Genomic DNA, 21,525 nt, shown 5'->3' with positions numbered 1-21,525 from the left:
CAACAAAGATGGGTGTTTCTATGACTCCAGGAAACAGAGACCTTTTCCTGGCAACCGGTCAGTTTTTCTCTACAATCACTGAAACTCTTCATTTACTGGCCATTAGCCAGGGCCTGATATTAAATTGAAACTGCACACTGATGTTGAAAATGGACTTGTGCAGGTCAAACTTGTGTATAATAATAGTGTGATATCACTCCCACCTTCCCTTCATTTGTTATGATCTTTTTTAAAAAGCAAGGGTGCAGCAGACTGAACCCGACTCTCCTAAATGGGAAAAAGCCACCGTCTAGCACTTGGAAGACTAACCAGTGACTGAGGAGCTGGCAGACCAGGGAGGGATAGTGTTTCTTCTCTGGTAGAAGAGGATGTAGGCTCCACGTGTGCACACCTCCGCCTCTGGAACCGCCTCGGCACTGCTGTCATCGTAACTGTACCACTGGCCATCCACCGAGTTCCTACAGAAGGCTGGAGATACAATAAGAACGGAAGGAGATGAACCACACATGCATCTGATGTATCCATGAGCAATGAGTTAAGTCGAGGTAAGTGAAGTCAAGGTCAGGTAAGACAAGACAAGACAAGACAAGACAAGACAAGACAAGACAAGACAAGACAAGACACGAAGATATGATAAGAGAAGACAAGACAAGATATGACAAGATACGACAAGATATAGGAAGACAAGACACGACAACATATGACAAGACACAACAAGATATGATATGACAAGCTACTACACGACACAACAAGATACGACAAGACAAGATATATGAAAAGACATGACAAGATACAAGACAAGATACGACAAGACAAGACACGACAAGATACGATACGAGAAGACAAGACAAGTCACAAGACACGACAAGATACGACAAGATATGATACGAGAAGACAAGACACGACAAGATACGACAAGACATGACAAGATACAAGACAAGATACGACAAGATAAGACATGAAAAGATACAAGATATGATACGAGAAGACAAGACAAGACACGACAATATATGATACGAGAAGACAAGACATGACAAGACGTGACATGACAAGCTACTACACGACACGACAAGATACAACAAGACAAGACATGACAAGATACGACGAGATACGACACGATACCACAAGATATGAAACAACAAGACACAATATGACATGATACAGTACGACAAGACACGACACGATACGACAAGACAAAGACAAGACAATACACGACACGACAAGATACGATACGACATGACACGATAAGATAAGTTACAGCTCATACGTTTGCTTCTAGAACAGCATTTAGACTAATACGACGACGACACATCATTAGACATCAATAATTAATGAAGTTATCACAGTTGCTGCTACTGCTGTGTGCACACAACTCCTCTCTCAGCATGGATCCTGCGGCTGTGGAATGCTGTTTGATGAAGAAAAGAAGTGAACATTCTATGCAAAACGTATCAGAGCTATAGCAGATTTCAAGGTTTCTGTGAGAGTTTGATGCAGTGATATTAAAGGAGACAGAGCTGAACTGTAACAGGGTGCAATTTGAACATCAGGATAGCAATTCAACTCCTGGTTTGACACCAGCTTTATACTTGTGTGGATAAGTCATAGATATGTACTTAGAGTTCTGACAAATCTGAAATCTTTTAATCAAGGGTATGACAAGGGTACTTCAAAAAGTTCTCGACTGCATCTAGAAACAAGGGGAAATATAAGGCCGTATTTGGTTGTCAACAAAAACTGAAATATTTGAATCAATCAAAGAAAAAAGGAGAGGAAAGCTTTGAGCTGAGGGACTTTTGAAGTTCATGAAGTAGGTCTGGCATACATTTTTTATTAAAAGTAAAAAAAAAAAAAAAGTTTTTTCTGTTTATTATGATCATGTCTCTACAAATTCCATAATTATTTATTATGGAAACAATCACTTATTAATAAATATATGACAGGATATCACTAAAATGTCAACTAAATAACCATCCCAATTTAATAACAAGCACTTTCTAATTAGCTGAACAATAATAAAATGGGCTTATTCAAAAATTGTTTTGATTGTGTTCTTTTTTATTAAGTTGAGATAATCATGACAGATATTTCTTTTTTTGCCAATATATCAAATTTTATATGGAAAATAACAAATTGTATCTGTGTACGATCACTTTCCACTAAGTTACCCATTACAAAAACACCTCTCCAGGAAGTGTGTTAATTCCAGATCACATGACCTGCTCCACATGATGTCATTTCCTCCTGAAGAAAAGACTGGAAGACTCCAAGGCTTTCTGAGTTATTTAATATAAAGTAGTGTGTGAGTCAGGTGTGGATTTATGGCATGTCAACAGGTTTACTACCAAATCTTTATAAACGACTTTCAATTTTACTCAATTGTATATATAATTTACTTTTGCTTCATTGTATATGTAATATTTAGAAGAATCTTTGTATAAAAATGCCATGTGGTGTTTGGTTACAGGCGGCCATGTTGATTTTAGGCCTGAAAACAGCAAAAATGTCAACTATGTTACAAAAAGTCCTGCAATTATATATTGAACATCTGACTTCTATTTCCCAAATTAAAAATCCCACTTGTGCATTTGCCAGTTTCAGAGTGATTATGAAGTCATCCATGCTGTCCAGCAGCATGGAGCCTCCAGATGTGACCTTCAGTGAAGGAATAACGAAGTTTGAACATCAGTGGACCAAGTACATTTAAGTTAAAAGACATTTCGATGAAAAATAAAGCCATGAAAAGTTTTGCTCTTGTGATGCTTTCTGATGAGGTTGAGAACTTTTTGAAGTATCCTCATATATACAGACCACATCAAAGTTATTCTTTGTCTGCTTCCTTCATACCTGCACATCTGTATCTGTAAAAAAAAGGTATTGAAGGCAATTATCTTTGCTACTAGGACTTACAGTCTTCTACTTTGAATTTTTCCCTTTTAGTGATTCACATTGAATCATAATCACTATATAATTAGGCTTTTTGGCAGGAATTTACAAGAGAAGAGTATTTTGTGTGAAAGCAGTTCTACAAAGTAACTTCAATTAATTAAAAACTCAAACATCAAGTAAAAGACTGCAAAGATATCCCCCCCCTCAAGTCAGTAATCAGTAGATGTATATTTGCTACAATTACAGCAGGAACCTGTGTGAATAGGTCTCAAACAGACTGGATCGTATTGTGTAATCATGTAGTGTTCCTGCTGTGTGTTCTCAGAGCTCATACTGAACTGGGGACAAAGGGTGTTTAAGTCTACTACTCCTTTTAATTTAGTTTTTTATTTTCACAGAGACATTTTAAAGTAACTGCACCAGAGTTAGCTAGCAGCTAACTTGCATCTGTTCCTTTTCTTAGAATCATTTGGAATCAGTCCTTAAGAGGAAAACAGCTTAATGTGACATAGCGACTGACACGCATGAATATAGAGTCACTCACATTTATACTGTATCATCTCTGACACTGATGACTTGTTGCACTTTTTTTTTTAGGTTTTATGAGTCAATATATAATTGCAGGACTTTTTGTAACACAGCTGACATTTTTGCTGTTTTCAGGCCTAGGCAGACGAGACCCGAAATAACAAAACTGAGACACAAAATGACAAAATGAGACACAAAATGACAAAAACAAGACACGAGATGACAAAAACGAGACAGAAAACGACAAAACCGAGACACAAAATGACAAAATCAGACAGGAAACGAAAAAATTTAGACACAAAACAACAGAAATGGGGCACAAAACAACAAAACTGAGATACAAAATGACAAAAACAAGACATCACCTTATTTGAGTTGTGTATCTATTTTCAACTGTAACCAGCTGCACTCTTGAAGAAAAGACTCTATCTCATTGAACTTTTTCCTCATTAAGTGAAGGTTAAATGAATAAATAAATCAGACCTGTGTAATGTCCGCCGTGCATCCCTCCGTGGTGGTTGCAGACGGCATACAGATCGTACAGGAAGTCAGGAGGAGCCAGGTCTGGGCGTCTGGGCTGCTTCCAGCCTGGCTGGAGAGGTGGCTGATGGGTACTGTGGCCGCGGTGCACCATGTGGGGTGTCAGGTCCAGGCCCGCCAGGGGGAAATGCACGAACGTGGTGAGCTTGTTCCGTCGCTCGCCCACCTGCCTGAAGCGCTTCAGGTGCAGGATGAGGATGTCCGGCAGCGTCCACAGGCTCATCTTCACCATGCCCTGTTGCAGCTGCTTACAGTGGGGGCATTTCCAGGCGTCGTCTGGGGCGAGCTGGAGGTGGAAACCAGAGGGGAAGAAAGTTCTTTCTGATAAATCAAAATCTGCTCCTTCTTAGATTTTCTAATTCCACATATTAAAATTCTTAGAGACGCTCAGATCTTGTGCACAAACATTGCTCAGCTCAACTTCAAACAGTTGCCATGGTGACAACATTTGTTAACTTCACCCACTTGCCCTCTGATTGCAGTTCTGAACACTGGGAAGGGTTGAGTGGTTCTTCTCAAGCAAAGTCATCCACCTAAACCTTACGCCAAAGTGTTGAAGATTTTCACTTTTTATTTACTGCACAACACAATCAAGTACATTCTACATGTTCTGCAGGGCGGCAATGTGCATAAAAGCAAGTCACAAAGAGCTAACTTCAGGAACAACTATTCATCTTCATCTTGCTTTGATTATTTTTCTAACTTTATGTCATGTTGTGCCACCTCTGGATAAAGCACATGATAAATCAGACTCTTAACACCATCAGTAAGTTTTCTGACAACACAGCAGGGGTGGGTCTGATCTCTGACAATGAGGAGGACTATTTGATGGAGGGCTGGTCTTGAGACAACAGCCTCCTCCTGAACGTCAGCGAGACCAAAGAGCTGATGGTGGATCAAAGCAAGAAGCAGCAGAGAGCATGAAATCCACTCATGAAACCCACTCAGGACCAGTGGGTCAAAACTGACCCATTTTAAAGTTTGGAAATGTGGAAAAATATATTTATTTTCACAGTGAAAATTCTGATGTCCACATTTTCAACATTTTTGGGAAATTTTCGAAAATTTTTTGGTGGAAAAAAGAAATGATAAAAATGTTTCTTTAAGAACATTCACAAAAAATCAACCAAAATCCAGCGATTGCTCAGTTCCAACAGCAAGGTCGATCCTTTTGCCTGTAGCCCCACCTGGTGGCGACATGAGGTAAGTGGTTCAATATGGGAACCACACTGTGGACAATTTTCATTTCTTTGATATAATGATGCAGCCAGACAGTTTTTATGGGAGTTGACAGGCTGAGATTGTTACTCACACTGAGGTGGCACCATGTCTCATTTGATTCTTTTATCAAAGGCCACATTTTTGGGTCATTCATTCTCAACATTTATACATACGCCCCCTGTCAAAAGTTTTGAGACATTTTCTCATTCAAATAAATTAGAACCTGTCTCAAAACCTTTGACAGAGGGTGTATGTAGGCAAGACTGCCATGTAGAAGAACACATAAACTTATATACCATCTATTAGGCTCATCAGATAATTACAGTATAAGTTACATGAGATAAGAGCATGTAGGACTCTTCCGTCAATGCGTCCTTGTTCTGCTCAGGACACCCACCTAGTCCGGACATCCCACTGTGTCCATGAAGCATTAGGTTTCTTTCTTTTGGCTGCAGGTTCTGGATCAGATTTACATTGTTCATTGTAGGTATCAACCAATGTTTTTAGTTTTTTTTTTTAATGTCTGCTGTTCTGCTCTGTTTTATGAAGATTTCACTGTTCTATAACTGTATCTGTCCACTAAGATCCATATCTTGAAGCGTTGGTGTCAAACACATGGCAGAAGTGTCAAAATTACAGAGCAGACATTGAACATTGCACAATATGAAGTCAGTAAGCAGCTTCAGTGCAAAACAGTTCAATTTGGCTGACGCGCTGCCACAACTTTAATGTATTTTTATGTATAAATTTACAAGGCACAGGGAGAACTTAACCTTCTTCTTCACTAGTTTCCACTTCAGTTTGTGTGGCGTGTCAGTTCTGGTGCTCAGTAATACTACACAGATGTGGAAATGAATGTAATTTGAAAACCATTTCTAGATCCTGACACGTTGTTTTGATCATAACATAAAACACGATATTGTTCAGTTCCGGATCTCTACAGTTTTTCCACTAATTCAACTAATAAAAAGACACACCAACTGATTATCTGTTTACCTTTAAAAACAGACGTATTTTATCTGCGTATACACTGTTCATTGACAATACTAATAACTTCCTGCTTGAATGCAGTTGAAGAGGGGTGGATGTGCTGTTAAAATACATCTGCATGAGCTGAAAAGAACTGTTTCTGCAAAAAAAGTTCTTTCAGAATAGTAATTACTGGATGTAAGTCCAGTCCTATGAATACTTATGTCTCCCTAACAGACTCTACTGTTGGTTACAAGGCACAGCACAAGAGGCCACTCATTGGCTCCACCATGTTAGACGCAAAATGAATTCAATAATCACATCTTGCAAATTATACAAATGGTTTTCTAATGCTCAAATTCAACTAGCTTCAATTCTTCAAATGTTTAAAGCCTAAATAATGCGCAAAACGTTACTTTGCTCCATTCTGCTTCATCTGCATATAAAAAAAGGAAGCATAAACCACTAAATGGTCCATATAACAGCGAGTTCCTCATTTCGTTACTGAATAACCCGCAAGATAAGAAAGAAATGTCACTGTGGATGAGAAGGTGTGGACAAAATGCAGAATAAAAGCTGCTTCAGACCCAACAGTGATACATTATATAGTAATTCAGGTCACTGTGTTACTAATAATAACTATTTCTTGCTGGAAGACAAATGTTGTCAGGGATCTGGCACAAGAAGTAAACTTGAAATGTGAAGTATTTTGGTGTCTTTAGCGCATTGTGGCCGTGTAAATATACACTGGTAAAGTCAAAGCTGTACAAAAAAACAGATATCCTCTCTTGGACGATTCGATTCAGTCCTTTTACTGTGTGCTGCTTTCGACATTGCATAAATATTGTATAACAGCAATTTATAATTTACCGAGAATGTAAAGTTGTAAACCAGTTCACATTCTGAACACCTGTGTGACAGGTTCTTCCCTAAGACTGACAACAATCCTTCACAAAAACTGAAGTGTACTACAACAAAACTACCCAAAAAGCCCTAAAATAACCATGCTGCTCTCTGTGGCTGACGGCTGAACATAGCAGGGGATTTTTGATGAGCAGCACAGAAACAAATGGAAAACTGTTGAATCAGTAACACTCCACATGGCAGCAGAGGCCTGCTCAAAGCCTGTCTAACGTGGCCTTTTACTGGCCACTTTACGGCAGAGGAGAGGATGCACGCACTCGACGTGTTGCTGAAAATAAATACCCTTTTCCTGGTTGATTGTTACCATTCTACCGTTCACTGCCTGGTCCAAACGAAGCCTGTTTAATATGAACAAACAGGTTTCCCCTTTTTTTTTTACAGTCAGTGTTTCTCACCATGCAGGCACCCTTTATTCCAGACAAACAAGATTTTCATACCTCAGAAATAGTGAAAAGTCATTCTGTGGTATAACTACTTTTAGAGCAACTTACAGAGTTATTTAATATAAAGTAGTGTGTGAGTCAAGTGTGGATTTATGGCATGTCAACAGGTTTACTACAATATCTTTATAAATAATTTTCAATTTTACTCAATTGTTTATATAATATTTAGAAGAATCTTTGCATAAAAATGCCATGTGGTGTTTGGTTACAGGCGGCCATGTTGATTTTAGGCCTGAAAACAGCAAAAATGTCAACTATGATACAAAAATTATATATTGACCCATGAGTCTACTCTGGGATCTCCTTCCAGTTGAAGTGGTCCAGAAACCCAAGGAAGATGCCCTTATGGCATCTTAGCCACATGCCTAAACCACCTTAGCTGGTTCCTTCTCTTAGGCTTAGCTCCGCCGCCCTGCGGTACCAGACCATCATGGTGAGGAGGGAGCTGAGGGTAAAGCTCTTGATGTACCTATGATCATGTGCTCTGGATAGTGACTGAAAGAATGAGATTTCAAATACAAGCAGCCTTCGAGGGAAGGGTCAAATCAATGTAAACTTGTTCTTATCATGATGGGAGTGGGTTTCTCCAGGACGAGTACTTTAGAATGACAGAGATGTCTCTAGATCTTAACCTATCTGATCAGCTATGGGAGGTTTTGGACCAACACAGCGCTCTCCACCGCCATCAAAACACCAAATCAGGAAATAAGAAGAATGGTGTTCAATCCCTCCAGTAGAGTTTCAGAGACTTGGAGAATCAACGATCAAACACTTTTTAAGTAACTTTATGTTGGATTTTCCTTTAATTTGTCATCTATCTGTACATTTAAACTATTTGATATTCTGCACACTGTTTCTGTAATTCCAGCTGCTAAAATGCAGTCCATTTTCTTCCACTTATTAAACACCAAATAAGCAGAAACTTTTGATCACAACCAGGGCCACCCAGCTTAAATCATGCAAAAATAAAAATGTGGATAATTTTGCAGCATTAGATAAACACAAATTTTAAACTGCAATCAATTAGTCAGTTTGGGCATGTGTGCCCACAGTATGTTACAAGAGTAGATTAAGGAGGGATTTGTGAGGCTCTGTGTCTGTATTGCACAATAATAGACCTGTTCCTCTTTGGTGTAGAGCTGGAAGCACTCATCCAAGGTGCAGCTGTACTGCTGGACGTGCTGCTGCTGCTGGTTCCTCACACTCTCAGCATCCTTCACCACCTCCTCCTGAATGTTACCAAACAGGCTGTGGATCAGGACAAAAAGAGTTACGCTAATACAGCAACATACTACAGTTAAACAGCAATAATGTGATGCAAAATGCACTGACCAGTCTTTGATTCTGTGTTCCCACTCAATGATGAGCTTCACATGTGGAGGTCCTCCTGAGCCGCAGAGCTTCAGAGCTCTAAAAGACAGAATGATCGGTCACCACATGTAGAGGAAGGAGCATCAGAACAAAATAACAGCTCTTTTATCAACAGTCTCCTTGTTTATTTTTAATATGCTGTTAAAAATGTGCTGCAGTTTCAAGCTAAAGAACATTTATAATCTACTGAAACACTAAATATGTGAGCTGAAGCCTTTTCACCACCAGATGTCAGCATTGCTGCAGTTTTTCATAAGGGATGAGCGGCTTAACAATGCAAGACCCAAATATTGACAAAAAACAAGCAAAAAATTAATAAAATTAAAAAAAAAAAAAAAAACAAGAACGCGTGTATGGATGTGTGTGTGTGTGTGTGTGTGTGTGTGTGTGTGTGTGTGTGTGTGTGTGTGTATATATATATATATATATATATGAAAACCCAAATGTATAAAAAAATGTAACTAAAAGAAATTGTTTTGCTGATTTTTTAAAATTATTTTCAAAATCATATATGCATATAAAACTCAAATATACAAAAAAAATGCAAAAATGTGCAAAAATTACACACACACACACACACACACACACACACACACACACACACACACACACACACACACACACACACACACACACACGATTCAAGACCTTTATCACAGACACAGTTATACATAGCATAATGTGCAGTAAAAAGCATTGTGCACCTGTTCCAGACCGAAACATTAAGTATAGAGAATAAAAACACACAATGAATAAATAAATATATAAATAGTAGAAATTGTGCAAAATAATGCATATTGAGTCTACAGTGTCTGTCTCCATTGCAGCACAGTTTTATTTTTAAGGATATTTCAGTTGTTGAGTGGCTTTACTTTGGTACAGAAACCCTTTCAGTGTAGCATGTTAGCAGACTAACATTTGCTAATGAATCCATTATTGTGGAGGCATTTCCAGCTCACGGTGGCACAAAAGTAAAAGTCAGGGGATCACCCATGATTGCAGGGTTTATCTACAAAAATGCCATGGTAATCCATTTAATAATGGCTGAGAATTTTCAGTCCAAAAAAATCCAACACCATCATCAATAGATGGAAGCTGACATGACTAAAAAGCTGCTGACAAGACAGTTTTGGACTACACATTAAGGACTGCATCATGAATCCTTTTGGTGAAAGACAAACAGTAATGCATGTGACATTATACACTGACACAGACAGTTTACAGAGGCCAATAAACACGAACAAAGTAGACCGAAACTCCAGCACTAGTGCATTCTTGCACTGTTTGATGTGGGTTGACTTGGGGACAGAGCATATTTCTGAGTCATTAGAGTTCAAACACTATCATTACATGAGTTTCTAGGATACAGTGTGCTGCCACATTTGCATATCAAAAGATTTCAAAAGCATTTGCCCCCATCAGCACCATTCAGCAAATGAATGAACTGTTCTTAGCAGCTACACAAATGGAAGTCTTTTCAAGACCTTGCCAAAATGCCCCTTTGAAACAGCAATTCACTTCTGCAACTGAAAGCCATCAGGCATGCATTTCCAAAGAAAGATAAAATGCCTGCACACGTCAGTCGCGGCTGTAAAATCTAGTCTAACCTTTACAGTTGCACGATATAAAAAGAAGATAAAAAAAACCCTTTGACTTTAGAACGTCTGAAAAAATATCAATCACTGAACAAAGCTGGACTTTAACAGAAACTCATAAGGTTTTCTGTCAAAATGTCTTCATTACCTGCATGTAGCTGTAGCTCAAGAAACATTTGATTAAATTAGATTATGGCAGATATAAATTGCATTAAAACTGATTACATTAGATCAAATTTGAATGAGCTTGTGGGAACATTAGGTCATTTAAGTGCTGAAGGTTTTGCGCATTAATGGTCAATCCACAACTCAAAAGCACATTTAAAGTAATCTGATAACCCTTTAGTCTAATAACAGAAGAATGTAATGAGCAGACAGCCAGTCAACTAAAACAAGACCTGTTACTTGTGGAAAAGTTCTTGAAATCTATATTTACAGTCACTTCAGAGCCCTTCCCTTTGTGCTGGCACATTTCAAATGTATCACAAATGTATATTTTCACAGTCATTATTTGTCCTTATCAGATAGTGACAGGAAACGTGGGAAAACAGAACATTGGAATCATAAGCAGACACTCTCCTGATTGCATTTCCACCCCTGTGGTATGTCTATATGCATGTTTATATGTTTAAAAATTAATATTGAAGTCTCATTTATACACAGACATTCATAGCCTTAATTTAATACTTTGTAGCTGCCCCCATGGCAGATACTACTGCTTTGAGTTTCTTAGGTTAGTCTCTACAGGCTTTTGCAACAGACTTAAGCAGTTTGTCTCATTCTTCCCAGCAAATTCTGTCAGGGTTCCTAAAATTGGATGGAAAGCATCTGTGGACTGCCATCTCTCCATAGATGTTCTGTCTTTTTAGTCAATGATTTAAGCGCTACAACCTATTTTTTTCGGAGTCAAAGTTGCACGTTTTCGTCAAAGAAAAAAAACCCAATTCAATCCTATCCTATAATGACTTGAATGTAACTACAAAATGTGGATCATTTTGGGCACTACCTTTCTCCACTCAGCCCTGTCAACTGTCTGTAGCTCGAGCACACCAGCTCACCGATGACTCAAACACTGTATAACAACTCTACACTACACAGTGGAAACCTGTAATGTTGGAGTACTTCAGCTATACATGTGTGAGCAAGAAACCAATTCTGAATAAGAATAGTGATACAGAAAGCCCCGCTGATTTAGACTCTGGAAGTCTAAGTCAGTGTTTTAGACTGTTACTAATACACTGCTGCGTCAAGGTAGAAAGTCTTATCTGTGGTGTTAGCTGATTGTTTCGCTCATGAAAAAAACCCAGTATGAACATGTCAACAATGCAAAAACTTGGTTTTCGAGTTTGGGCTTTAACTGGAGCAGTCAAGGAAAGTCAGTTGCTTGTCTTGAAGCCACTCCAGCACTGCCTTACTGTATAATTTAGTTCACTGTAATTAAGTGAACAGTCTCAGGTGCATTCTGGGGCATTGTTTCTTCATTTAGCAGCATTCTTCCTTTCCCCCATCTTACCAGTCTTTCAGCCTCTGCTGCTGAGAAGCACCTTGTAGCATGATGCTGCCACCACCATGCTTCACTGCAGGGGTAATGTTAGCAGAGAATGAGTACTATCTGTTTTTTGACGGAAATAGTTCACTTTTTGACTCTCCAATCAGAGAATCATTTTCCTTACACTCATTGAAATGCTGTTTGACAAACAAACAGGCTGCAATGTCTTTTACTGAGAGTAATTTCCATCTACTTGCTGAACTATAAGCACGTGTTTGAGGACCTACTGTCTAGACTACTCTGATTGGCTGAGTGGCTAGCTCAACAAAAATTCCTGGTGATTTCAAAATGACTTCTGTTTCACAACTACCGAGGTCACTGAGCTTGAGGGGACACTCAGGGCTTTAGGACTGGTTTTAACCCTTTGCCCTAATCTTTGCACCTGACTTTTATTGTGGAGGTCTACAGAGAGTTCCTTGGACTTCATGATTTGTTTTTGTGGCCTGACATGCACACTGAATTGTGGGGTCTTGTCTGCACAGGTGTGCACTCTTTGAAAGTCTATAGAGTCCTTCAGTTTGCCTCAGATGGACTCCAATATAGTTCCAGTGGACACATAATGGATTGTTAAAGTGAACAGGATGCACTTGATCACAATTAATCACAACAAAGGGTCCCTTACTTCAGATGATTAATACATTTGCATAAAATTATAAAATAAAGACCAGTTTTCTCTGTCGTTAGGGGATATTAATAGCAGACCACTGGGGAAATGCCAATTTTAATAATTCAAAAATATCAAGTATGCAAACATGAAGGGTCTCAATACTTTCTGAAGCAACTGTGTAGAAAAGTGTCCAAAATCATCCAGCCAAGAAACATAGGATGTTAAACAGCTTGAATCATTATTCACTTTAGTTTGTTGTGAGAGGCTCTGCAAAGCTGCAGAGTGAGACGTAGGATTCAGCAGGAAGTGTAATCAGCATTTCACAATTAATAATTTACTGATAATTATATATGTGGTAAGCTGTGGCAGTGGAGGGAGAAATCAGTTGGTATATAACAGCAGGGCTTGTTTTTCTATTTGGAGAACATAAGAGCAGCACAAGTGTGATGTCAGCCCTCCACCAAAATTAATTCAACGTATTTTTGACCCTCTCACCTGTCGACAGCTGGGTGGTAGAGTGGACGCCCGTCCTGAGGGGACAGGTAGCTGTAAAATGCAGATCCTCCCACCACACGGATATTGAACAGCACTCTGGTATTCTGAAAGAGAGGTAGAAAATAACATGGCAGTTCAGTGTTTTTATTGTTTTCATAAACAACAGGCTGTAAACAACAGCACTACGTCACCACGGCTGCATTATTGGCTAAACAACAATGACCTTCAGACTCAACACTAGATTATCCTGGAGATGTTGATACTCTACAGACATACTCACATAAACTAGTACATTGTATTATTTTGTGTTTTTTCCATGCTGTTGCCATGGCTCTGTGGATGTTTGTGCTGATTGGTTGACTAGTCCTCCACCATACCCCACACTAAAGTATCTCAATAACTAATGGCTTGATTGTCGTAGGGTCAACTGTCATGGTCCCCAGAAGATGTGCCCTTTTTTCTACCACCACCCTGGTGACATTTGGGTTTGTTTTTCAGAGACTGGATATAAAAGATGGACATAACCCCTGAATAGCCTCTGAAAGTGAAGCCAATGAGAAAGAGCCTTCGACTTGCAATCATTGTAACAGTCAGCAGGGGGTGGCAACTCTGCTTAGACTAAAGTTGGATTATACCATAGACCAGTGGTTGGCAACTGGCGGCCCGCGGGCCAAAACTGGCCCATCAGGAATAATATCTGGCCCGCCAGATGATTTTGAAAATTTGATTTGGCACGGAGCCAAGCCAGTCCGTCACCCCAACACGAAACTCGCGTGGTCGGCTGCTGCCGGGTATTTCCGCGTTTGCGCTACTGGTCGGACACGGTTGTACCAGCCAGATTTCACAGAGCAACAGTGTGTGCAAAACGTGTGTGTCTCGGGAGTCATTTTTAATACATCTGTGATCAGAATTGAGACGTGTGTCCCAAGCAGCAGCGATCAGCTGTAGAAGCTCCGCTGCTCGCGGAGCCCCCCCCCCAGGTTGGCCCGCTGTTCCACTGTTTACAAACATTTTGGCCCGAAGCCACATCTACTTGCCAACTCCTGCCATAGACTGTGTGATGAAGATGAACGTAGTGCCTGGCACCAAAAATGAAACCTTCCCAGAAGTGTCAAAAACTTGCAATATTACTCCGTCCACCAGGGGCTGGCTACAAAAAGTTCTGGCTCCATAGACTCCAATTCTACACGGGAAAAACTAAAATTTGATAGACTACTTTTCTACGGCTCAGACTTTTTTTTTCTTTAGTTTTCATGACGAGAGATCTGGTGGCCGATCTGAAAGTAAATCAACATTGAATTTTATATAAAGCGTTAAAGTTTTGCAAAGTCAGGGGGCGTGGCTACTTGATTGACAGTCTGGTCTGGAAGGATTGACAGGTCCGGCAACCTAGATGCTCATTCACCGTAAACCCTGTTCTCCTTGTTTCATTTTTATCTTTACTTTTGGAGGCTACGGTTGTTCGCAGCAGCGTTGGGAAAGCAGAAGCTGGTAAATGTGGGCGGTACAGAGTCTCCTCGGCTCTCAGTCAGTTTGAACAATCATTCCTCTCCGGCTCCGCCCTCTGAGAATCTTTTTTTTGCCTCAGGCTCTAAAAGATGTCAACCAGGAAGTAGCAAAATCCTGGCTTAATTTTTTCAGTGCAGAAACCAACGGGTGACGTCACGGTAGCTACGTCCATCTTTAGTATACAGTCTATGGATAATACAGACGTCTATGAGAAAATGACCTTACCTCTCACCTGGTTTGTTACCTCAGCAAACATTTTCCTTGTGGGTTTGTGGGCTTACTTGCTAGTTTCAGGTCTCTATCAATACATCATGATGCTCATTTAGCAAATTATGGTCCCATTTAGAGTAAACCAGACATCCCACCAGACATCTCGAAATTATTGCTGAGGTGAAAAAGTTTCGTAAAGAGAAACGTTCCAAAATTCTTCCTGACCGTTGTGCAGGTCTGATCTGCAACTACAGCAAACGTTTGGTTGAGGTTATTTCTGCCAAAGGAGGGTCAATCAGTTATTAAATCCAAAGGTTCACACACTTTTTCCACCGTGCACTTTGAATGTTTACATGCTCTGTTCATTCTTATCATTACCTTCTGATTGCAGTCATACTGAAACAGCTCTCGGACAGAGAGCTGTTTACACTCTCAAGGTCATATTTAAGCAGACATGTTTACTGTGTGGGCTGGAGAAGTAAAAGAAGACAAAGAAGGACAAAGTAGGCCATCATGAAATATAGGCTGAAACCTGCACCTGGCATTTTGAGCTCAGCTTGAATCAATATTTAGAATTTCAACAAAGAGCACAGTATTTAGGTGTTTAAAAGTAGGCGTTGACTGCAAAAATATACATAAACACCAACATTATCAGACAATAGCAATAATCTCTCTCATATTCCGCGAACTGGATTTGAGCTGCGAGGAAAAGTGAAAGAACAAATAAGGTACCGAGATGTTTCTGCTCCTCTGAGTATATTACTCTGAGATCTGCTTCGACTGGAGGTGCTTTAGGAATGAAGGGATGCTTTGCAAAAATGAAATTAATTTCCTCTTGTTCTAGAGAAATGTGGTGTGTAGCTGCCGGCTGAGCTCGAACACAAACACCCACTCTGACTCCTGCGAGGAAAGTTCAGGCCAGCAGGATCTTTTTGATGACGAGGAGCGCAGCGGAGCAGACAGCACATTCCTGGAAAATATTGATATGCTGATCGCAAGAAGCCACTGGAAAGCCCCAGGGAAATTTAGACAATACTTGTGAATTACTGCCTCATATATGCAATATGCATTTAAAATGTCAGTGCGAGTCAGCTGCTTGAAATGCAGCACTTAGCACTAACGGCTGGAACTGCTTCATGCCCAAGGAACTGTTTGCTCTCGTGCCCTCGTTTTGAGCGCATAAACAGAACAGTTTGTAACTCTGACTATATTTTATCTTCTCTCCTGCGTCTTAGCATCGTGTTTTTGTGGACACTGCAGGCATCAAACTTCCCCGTGCTGTGTGTTTCTTTTCCAAAGAACTTTTCTGCAAGATCATTTTCAGTCTCCAGTATATGAAAAGAAGGGGAATGCAGCACGACAGGTGTAAACTCAAAAGGAGTTTTCTTTGCTTAGGCTCACTGTGAGTTCCAGTGAAAGGCTTGCAAGTACATGTGGAGACCACCCAAGGAGTCCAGGTTCTTGTTTCAAGAAGCAGTGGAAAGTTCCTTTACAAACTGATACGTTCATGTGCACATACTTCAAAGGTCTATCGACTGCTTCGACAGCATCACCGGCCTGCACGTTAGATGTTTCAGGTTGAACTGACATAAAGCTGCCAGGCTTAGAATTTCTCCTCATGTAGTATAAAGTTAGAGTAGAGGTGTACAGGATGTTAATGTAAGAAACTGCACATGTGAAGAGACTACATAAGAGGCTCCGCACTGCATTACCACAACTATTTCCATCTTCGGTAAGCATTAACAGGAGGATGCCATTCAACTGTTCAATTCATGGATGCAGCGTCAAGTGCACCTTTTAGAAGCTTTATTGGATTCTTCTTGTAACCCCGTGAGCCTCAGGCTATTTTCATGGTATTTTTACTCCCTTTTCTTTAAAATTCATATCTTAGTTATTATGAGGAATAGACACACATGTTGTGTCTTGTTTTGTTGTCTATCCAGAACTTCCATTATTTGATATGATAATACTTTCAGATTTTTTAACATGAGGTTTTTTTTATTTAAGGGTATGGAGTCTGGTAATATCAGAGTCAATATGGTGGGATAATGTGTAACTTAGAAATTGCAAAAATATAGTTTTTTGGATATTGTATTGTTCTGTATTATTACTATCTATCTATCTATCCATCCATCCATCCATCTATCCATTGTTCTTTATTGGTATGGACTGCCAAGTACTACAACTTCAGTCCTGGAGTAAATAAAACAAAATTAAAAAATCACAATTCATTTTCTTTCACTCTAGATCATATTGCTGCATAATTTACAGCACATGTCCACACTGAAATGAAAGCTACTGTACTTTTGTCCTAATAGCACATGAGTGTGTTTATCCCATTGCTTCAGCTGGTATGTTTGGAGTTATGTCTCATATCAACTTAATGAACCCGAGGCTATTTTCAAGACATTTTTATTACCTTCACTTTAAAGCTCTCATCTAGGCCATTATAAAGGACTAAGTCTTTATGTGTAGAGGAGATTTTTTAGAATCCAGAAATATCAAAACCATGACTGTATGACAGTGGTGGCAAATGTTTCCCCCCCCCAAACAAGGCACCTCAAATGGCCACATTGCCTCACAGGCTTTGTGATCCAGAGTCTGGATTTAGTGCACAGAGAAACTACTAATATTGTTGTAAAGGGCAATTTCTTCTGTTTATTTTAATATGTGGTCGACCTACACAATGAAATAACAGGGGTTTGAAGGTTTATTCATGATGTTATACTGTTTTATGTGCAATACTGTTTTGTAGTTGTTGAGATGGCATTGATGGCACAGCTTTTTGAGTCCAAGTTACATTTCCCCAAATTTTCTCGGACACGGATACAATTTGTTATTTTCCATATAAAATTTAATATATTGACCAAAAAAGAAATAACTTCCCCTCAGGGATCAATAAAGTATTCCTGATTCTGAGTAACAATAACATATCCATGCAATGTTGAGTTCATGAGGAATCCAAACAAGAGTAATGTGTATAAAGCTGATCGCAGAGGTAACTATGATTAAATCTGATGTAAATCCAAGATTACGTTTAATCACCGGCATTGTTGGAAAGGTCGAGCCATGTGGTTTCATTTGAATCGTTCTACGCCATGCGGCACTAAACACTTTGAGAGCAATTCGACCACGAAGAAGTGAATTTGGATGCAAATTGCGTCCGTCTGACTCTAAGTGTTAAAGGACTCTGCTGGAGACGCCATTTCAACAAACTCATAAAGCTTTCATTCGCCTAATTATCTAGCTAGATGACTACAGCTGATAAAACCTGCTGAACAAAACGGACTAAACAGAAGCTGCAAATTAGACGACTGCTTTTGTCAGCTTCTGTCTAAAAATAAAAGGTCCTTCCGAATCTACTGGAATTCTGACGCATTTTCTCTATAAAGTACAACTACGTGAGAGCTGACGTTTGACAGGCGTTGCAGCAGGAAGTTACCGGACTGGGGCTTGTTAAGGGTCAGATGAAATTCCTCAGTACAGTAAAAATGACTTGTGCGGATGTACGCCTCCCTCTGTGTGTACATGTTTATTTTCCTACCAGCAGCGGCAGATGAAGATGAATATGTGAGAGTAACACCAAACGCAGGCGGGCATAAACACATTACTGGGTGTTTGTGAAAGACAGTAAGTGTGACTGAGACGAGGAATGAACAAATGAGCATCTGAGATCGAGTCGGGCTCTGTCAGGAGTGAGGTAGCGAGGGGGCTCCATGGAGAGAAAAGTCCTTGGTCTCGCTTTCGAACAAGGTTAATCAATGTTTGCGCTCTGCGTAAAGTGAGGAATATTTGAGACAGTGTTTGTGCCTCACAAAGCAAAAGATTGCCAATTATAACCCATACAAAGAGTTTCATTTAGTGCTTCATTATGTGTGTGTGCGCAGTGCTTTCACATCTGTCAGTGCAGTACAGTGGGTTAGTTAATATGATTGTTGTTGTACTAAAACACTCCGCATTACTAAGACAAAATCTAATAATCCTTCAGTGTGTGTTCAACAAGAATCTTAACTTGTGCATGTGTGTGACTGCTCATCTATGTATTAATGGAAGCTCATTGCCTGTAAAAAGCATTCAGTCCTTTTAATCTCTTAACATTTAATTGCCGTCAATTTGATTTGGCTTTTAAATAGAGCTGGACTTTAATGCATTAATTACAATTCATTAATTACAGAAAAAAATTAATCACACCTTTCTCAGTTCCCTAATATCTGGCATACCGTTAACACTGATGTACAGTCTAGCCCAGTAGGTGGCAGTAATGAACCTAAAGTCCGAATCAGCGCAGAAATGTCGGACGAACATGGCGGCTAATCTCAAACTTTCTCTTTTACAACAAGAACAATTCAGCAAAAAGTATTTCTGAAAGCAACTGAGAAATAATGAATCTGTCCGTGTTTTAGTTCACCGACGGCTAGTTTAGAGATTTAACGAAAGTTTTGCAATGCATCGAACCTGTGCTCCCTGTGCCTCATTTGCATAAATGAAACTACTTTATGCAAATGAGCTCCAGGACAATGCATTATACATTTAGCTACGGCAGTCCTGGTACCGCAAACAATGTAACCAGCCCATAATAGACCACTTTTCAAGACACTGAAAGTGCCTGAGATTACAAAACTCTCCAAATTAGGGATGTCCAGTAATATCAGCCCACCTACATTGGCATAAAATTGTAATATCGGTCAATATCGTGATCAGTTTTTGGTCTATCATGAAAACTGAATAAATAATGCCTGGACTTCCCTGGCATTTACCGGTGCGCAAATGATCACATCATCAAACTACGTCGTCAAGTGTGTAAACGTGTGGCTGCAGTAACAAGCTGGCTGTGCCTGACAAACAGTATGTCTGTGGTTTGGAATTATTTCCATATTGAGAGTTGGATAATATCGGCATATCAGTTATTGGCAAAAAAGCCAATAATGGACATCCCCACTAAATATGTTGAATTTAGTCACTATAATTGCACTTTGAGTTTGCAGCAATCTGTGACTGTAGTTTTGTTGTTTAAGTTCACGTATATGTCTATTCATCGATTCAGTCGTCAACCAAAATTTATTTGAATTGAAAAACTTTGCTTTTTGTGGCAAATATTGCTATTTGACAAAAATGGGATTAATCAAGATAAATTAATTACATAGCCTATAATTAACTAGATTATTTTTAATCATGTCCCACTACTACTTTTAACACAAAAATGCACAAAAATAAAGACTCTTTCATGTCAAAGTGAAAACTGATTTTTACAAAGTAAATCAACGTATTAATAGAAAAAGTAAAATAGGTGATTTCAGTTTGAGCCTTTTTTTGTACATTTTTGTCAAAAAAGTCAAATTAAATTGACCATTATTTAATGTTGTAAAGCAATAAAATGCAAAATCTCTAAAGGTGAGTGAATATATTTGATATATTTTCTAGTTGTAAGATTATGCATATGTATTTCCTGTGAGGAATCATCTTGGTAGGTCTACTTTAGTGAACATAATGGAAGCCACGATTAAAATAAAGCTGTTAAGAGATGTCAGTAGCAGGAAAAACGGCTGTCAAACAAGCCACGCTTTTCTTTCTGAACTCCATCTTAGCTGAAGCTAAAATTAGACAGAAGCGGAAAAATCCACTTGTGAATGTAATTCATCGATGCAAGAAAACTACAGATCCTGTTGAGATGAAAGATTTAGAGCAAACATCTGCTCGGAGCATTGCTCCCTTCTTGGCAGAGCTAGGCTCCAGCAAACCGATTATTCTGAACAAGCCTGGTTTTAATTAAATAGATGACAGCATGGGGCACAAACGAGACAACAGATCTCCAGCAGAGTTGCTCAAAGTGATGCACCTGACTCTTCTCCTCCTCTTCTACTCTTCCTCCCTCTCTGCTGACACTTCTCAATGGGCACAAAGCGATGCGCTGCGAGCGAGTCGACGGTTTTTCTTGTGCGGCCCGGCCTCCGCTCTGTACGGCTGCTCCACGCGGAGAGATGCTGATTGAAAATCTGTTTGGCTACATGATTAACAGCGTGCTACTGCACACAATCATGTAGAAGCACAGGAATGTGTATAGCACAGGCACAAACAACTAGAAAATGGACCCTTTGGCTTCGGGGAAGTAAATTATTGATTGGATGGCGACACAGCAGGGAGTGTATCTACAGTATGCTGTTTGCATTTATGTCATTAAATCCCATGCTTTACAGTGCTTAATACAGGCAGGGCAAGGTAAACAAGCACGCCATGCATCTTGTTAGGAGAACAATTCTGGTCCAATCAAATCTCATTAACATGCACAGCAATGCACGTATCTGCAAATAGTATATATATCTATTCTATTACAATGTATGATAAGAGGGTGAAATCAGTGGTAGCTACAGTTCTGAGAGTCTGAAATAGTTTGACCATGTATATTAAAAGTTAATTAACATATAACATGACTAATGATGGAAAATGTGTCTACAAGAAAAGTACTCAGAGCACAGTACTCTGCCAAGGCTGCTCGGTCGTATGATTTCCAATGAATAAGTCACGAGATGGATGTGCAGCAGGATCACAATCATGTGATTATCTGCAGGCAGCTGATGTAGCGTTCACTCGTCGTCATAGTTACAGTGACGCTGTGACGCCATCTCGTGATGATACAGAAATCTTCAACAAATCCGTGGATCCATATTATAAGTCACA

The 21,525-nt window shown here is 39.5% G+C and overlaps 1 protein-coding gene across 1 annotated transcript in view; it reads right to left on the bottom strand.

Annotated features, from left to right (window-relative positions):
* Positions 1–21,525, bottom strand: part of usp43b (ubiquitin specific peptidase 43b) — a 115,578-nt gene that overhangs the window by 7,553 nt on the left and 86,500 nt on the right. The window contains exons 9-13 of the mRNA XM_022190698.2: positions 13,132–13,235; positions 8,847–8,924; positions 8,633–8,762; positions 3,901–4,243; positions 310–468 (exon numbers count right to left, since the gene is read on the bottom strand). Coding sequence (XP_022046390.2) covers positions 310–468; positions 3,901–4,243; positions 8,633–8,762; positions 8,847–8,924; positions 13,132–13,235 — 814 coding nt within the window. The remainder of the gene's footprint in view (positions 1–309; positions 469–3,900; positions 4,244–8,632; positions 8,763–8,846; positions 8,925–13,131; positions 13,236–21,525) is intronic.

Source organism: Acanthochromis polyacanthus, chromosome 21 (assembly GCF_021347895.1).
Source record: "Acanthochromis polyacanthus isolate Apoly-LR-REF ecotype Palm Island chromosome 21, KAUST_Apoly_ChrSc, whole genome shotgun sequence".
NCBI lineage: Eukaryota > Metazoa > Chordata > Actinopteri > Pomacentridae > Acanthochromis > Acanthochromis polyacanthus.
This window is presented reverse-complemented; position numbering and strand designations above follow the sequence as displayed.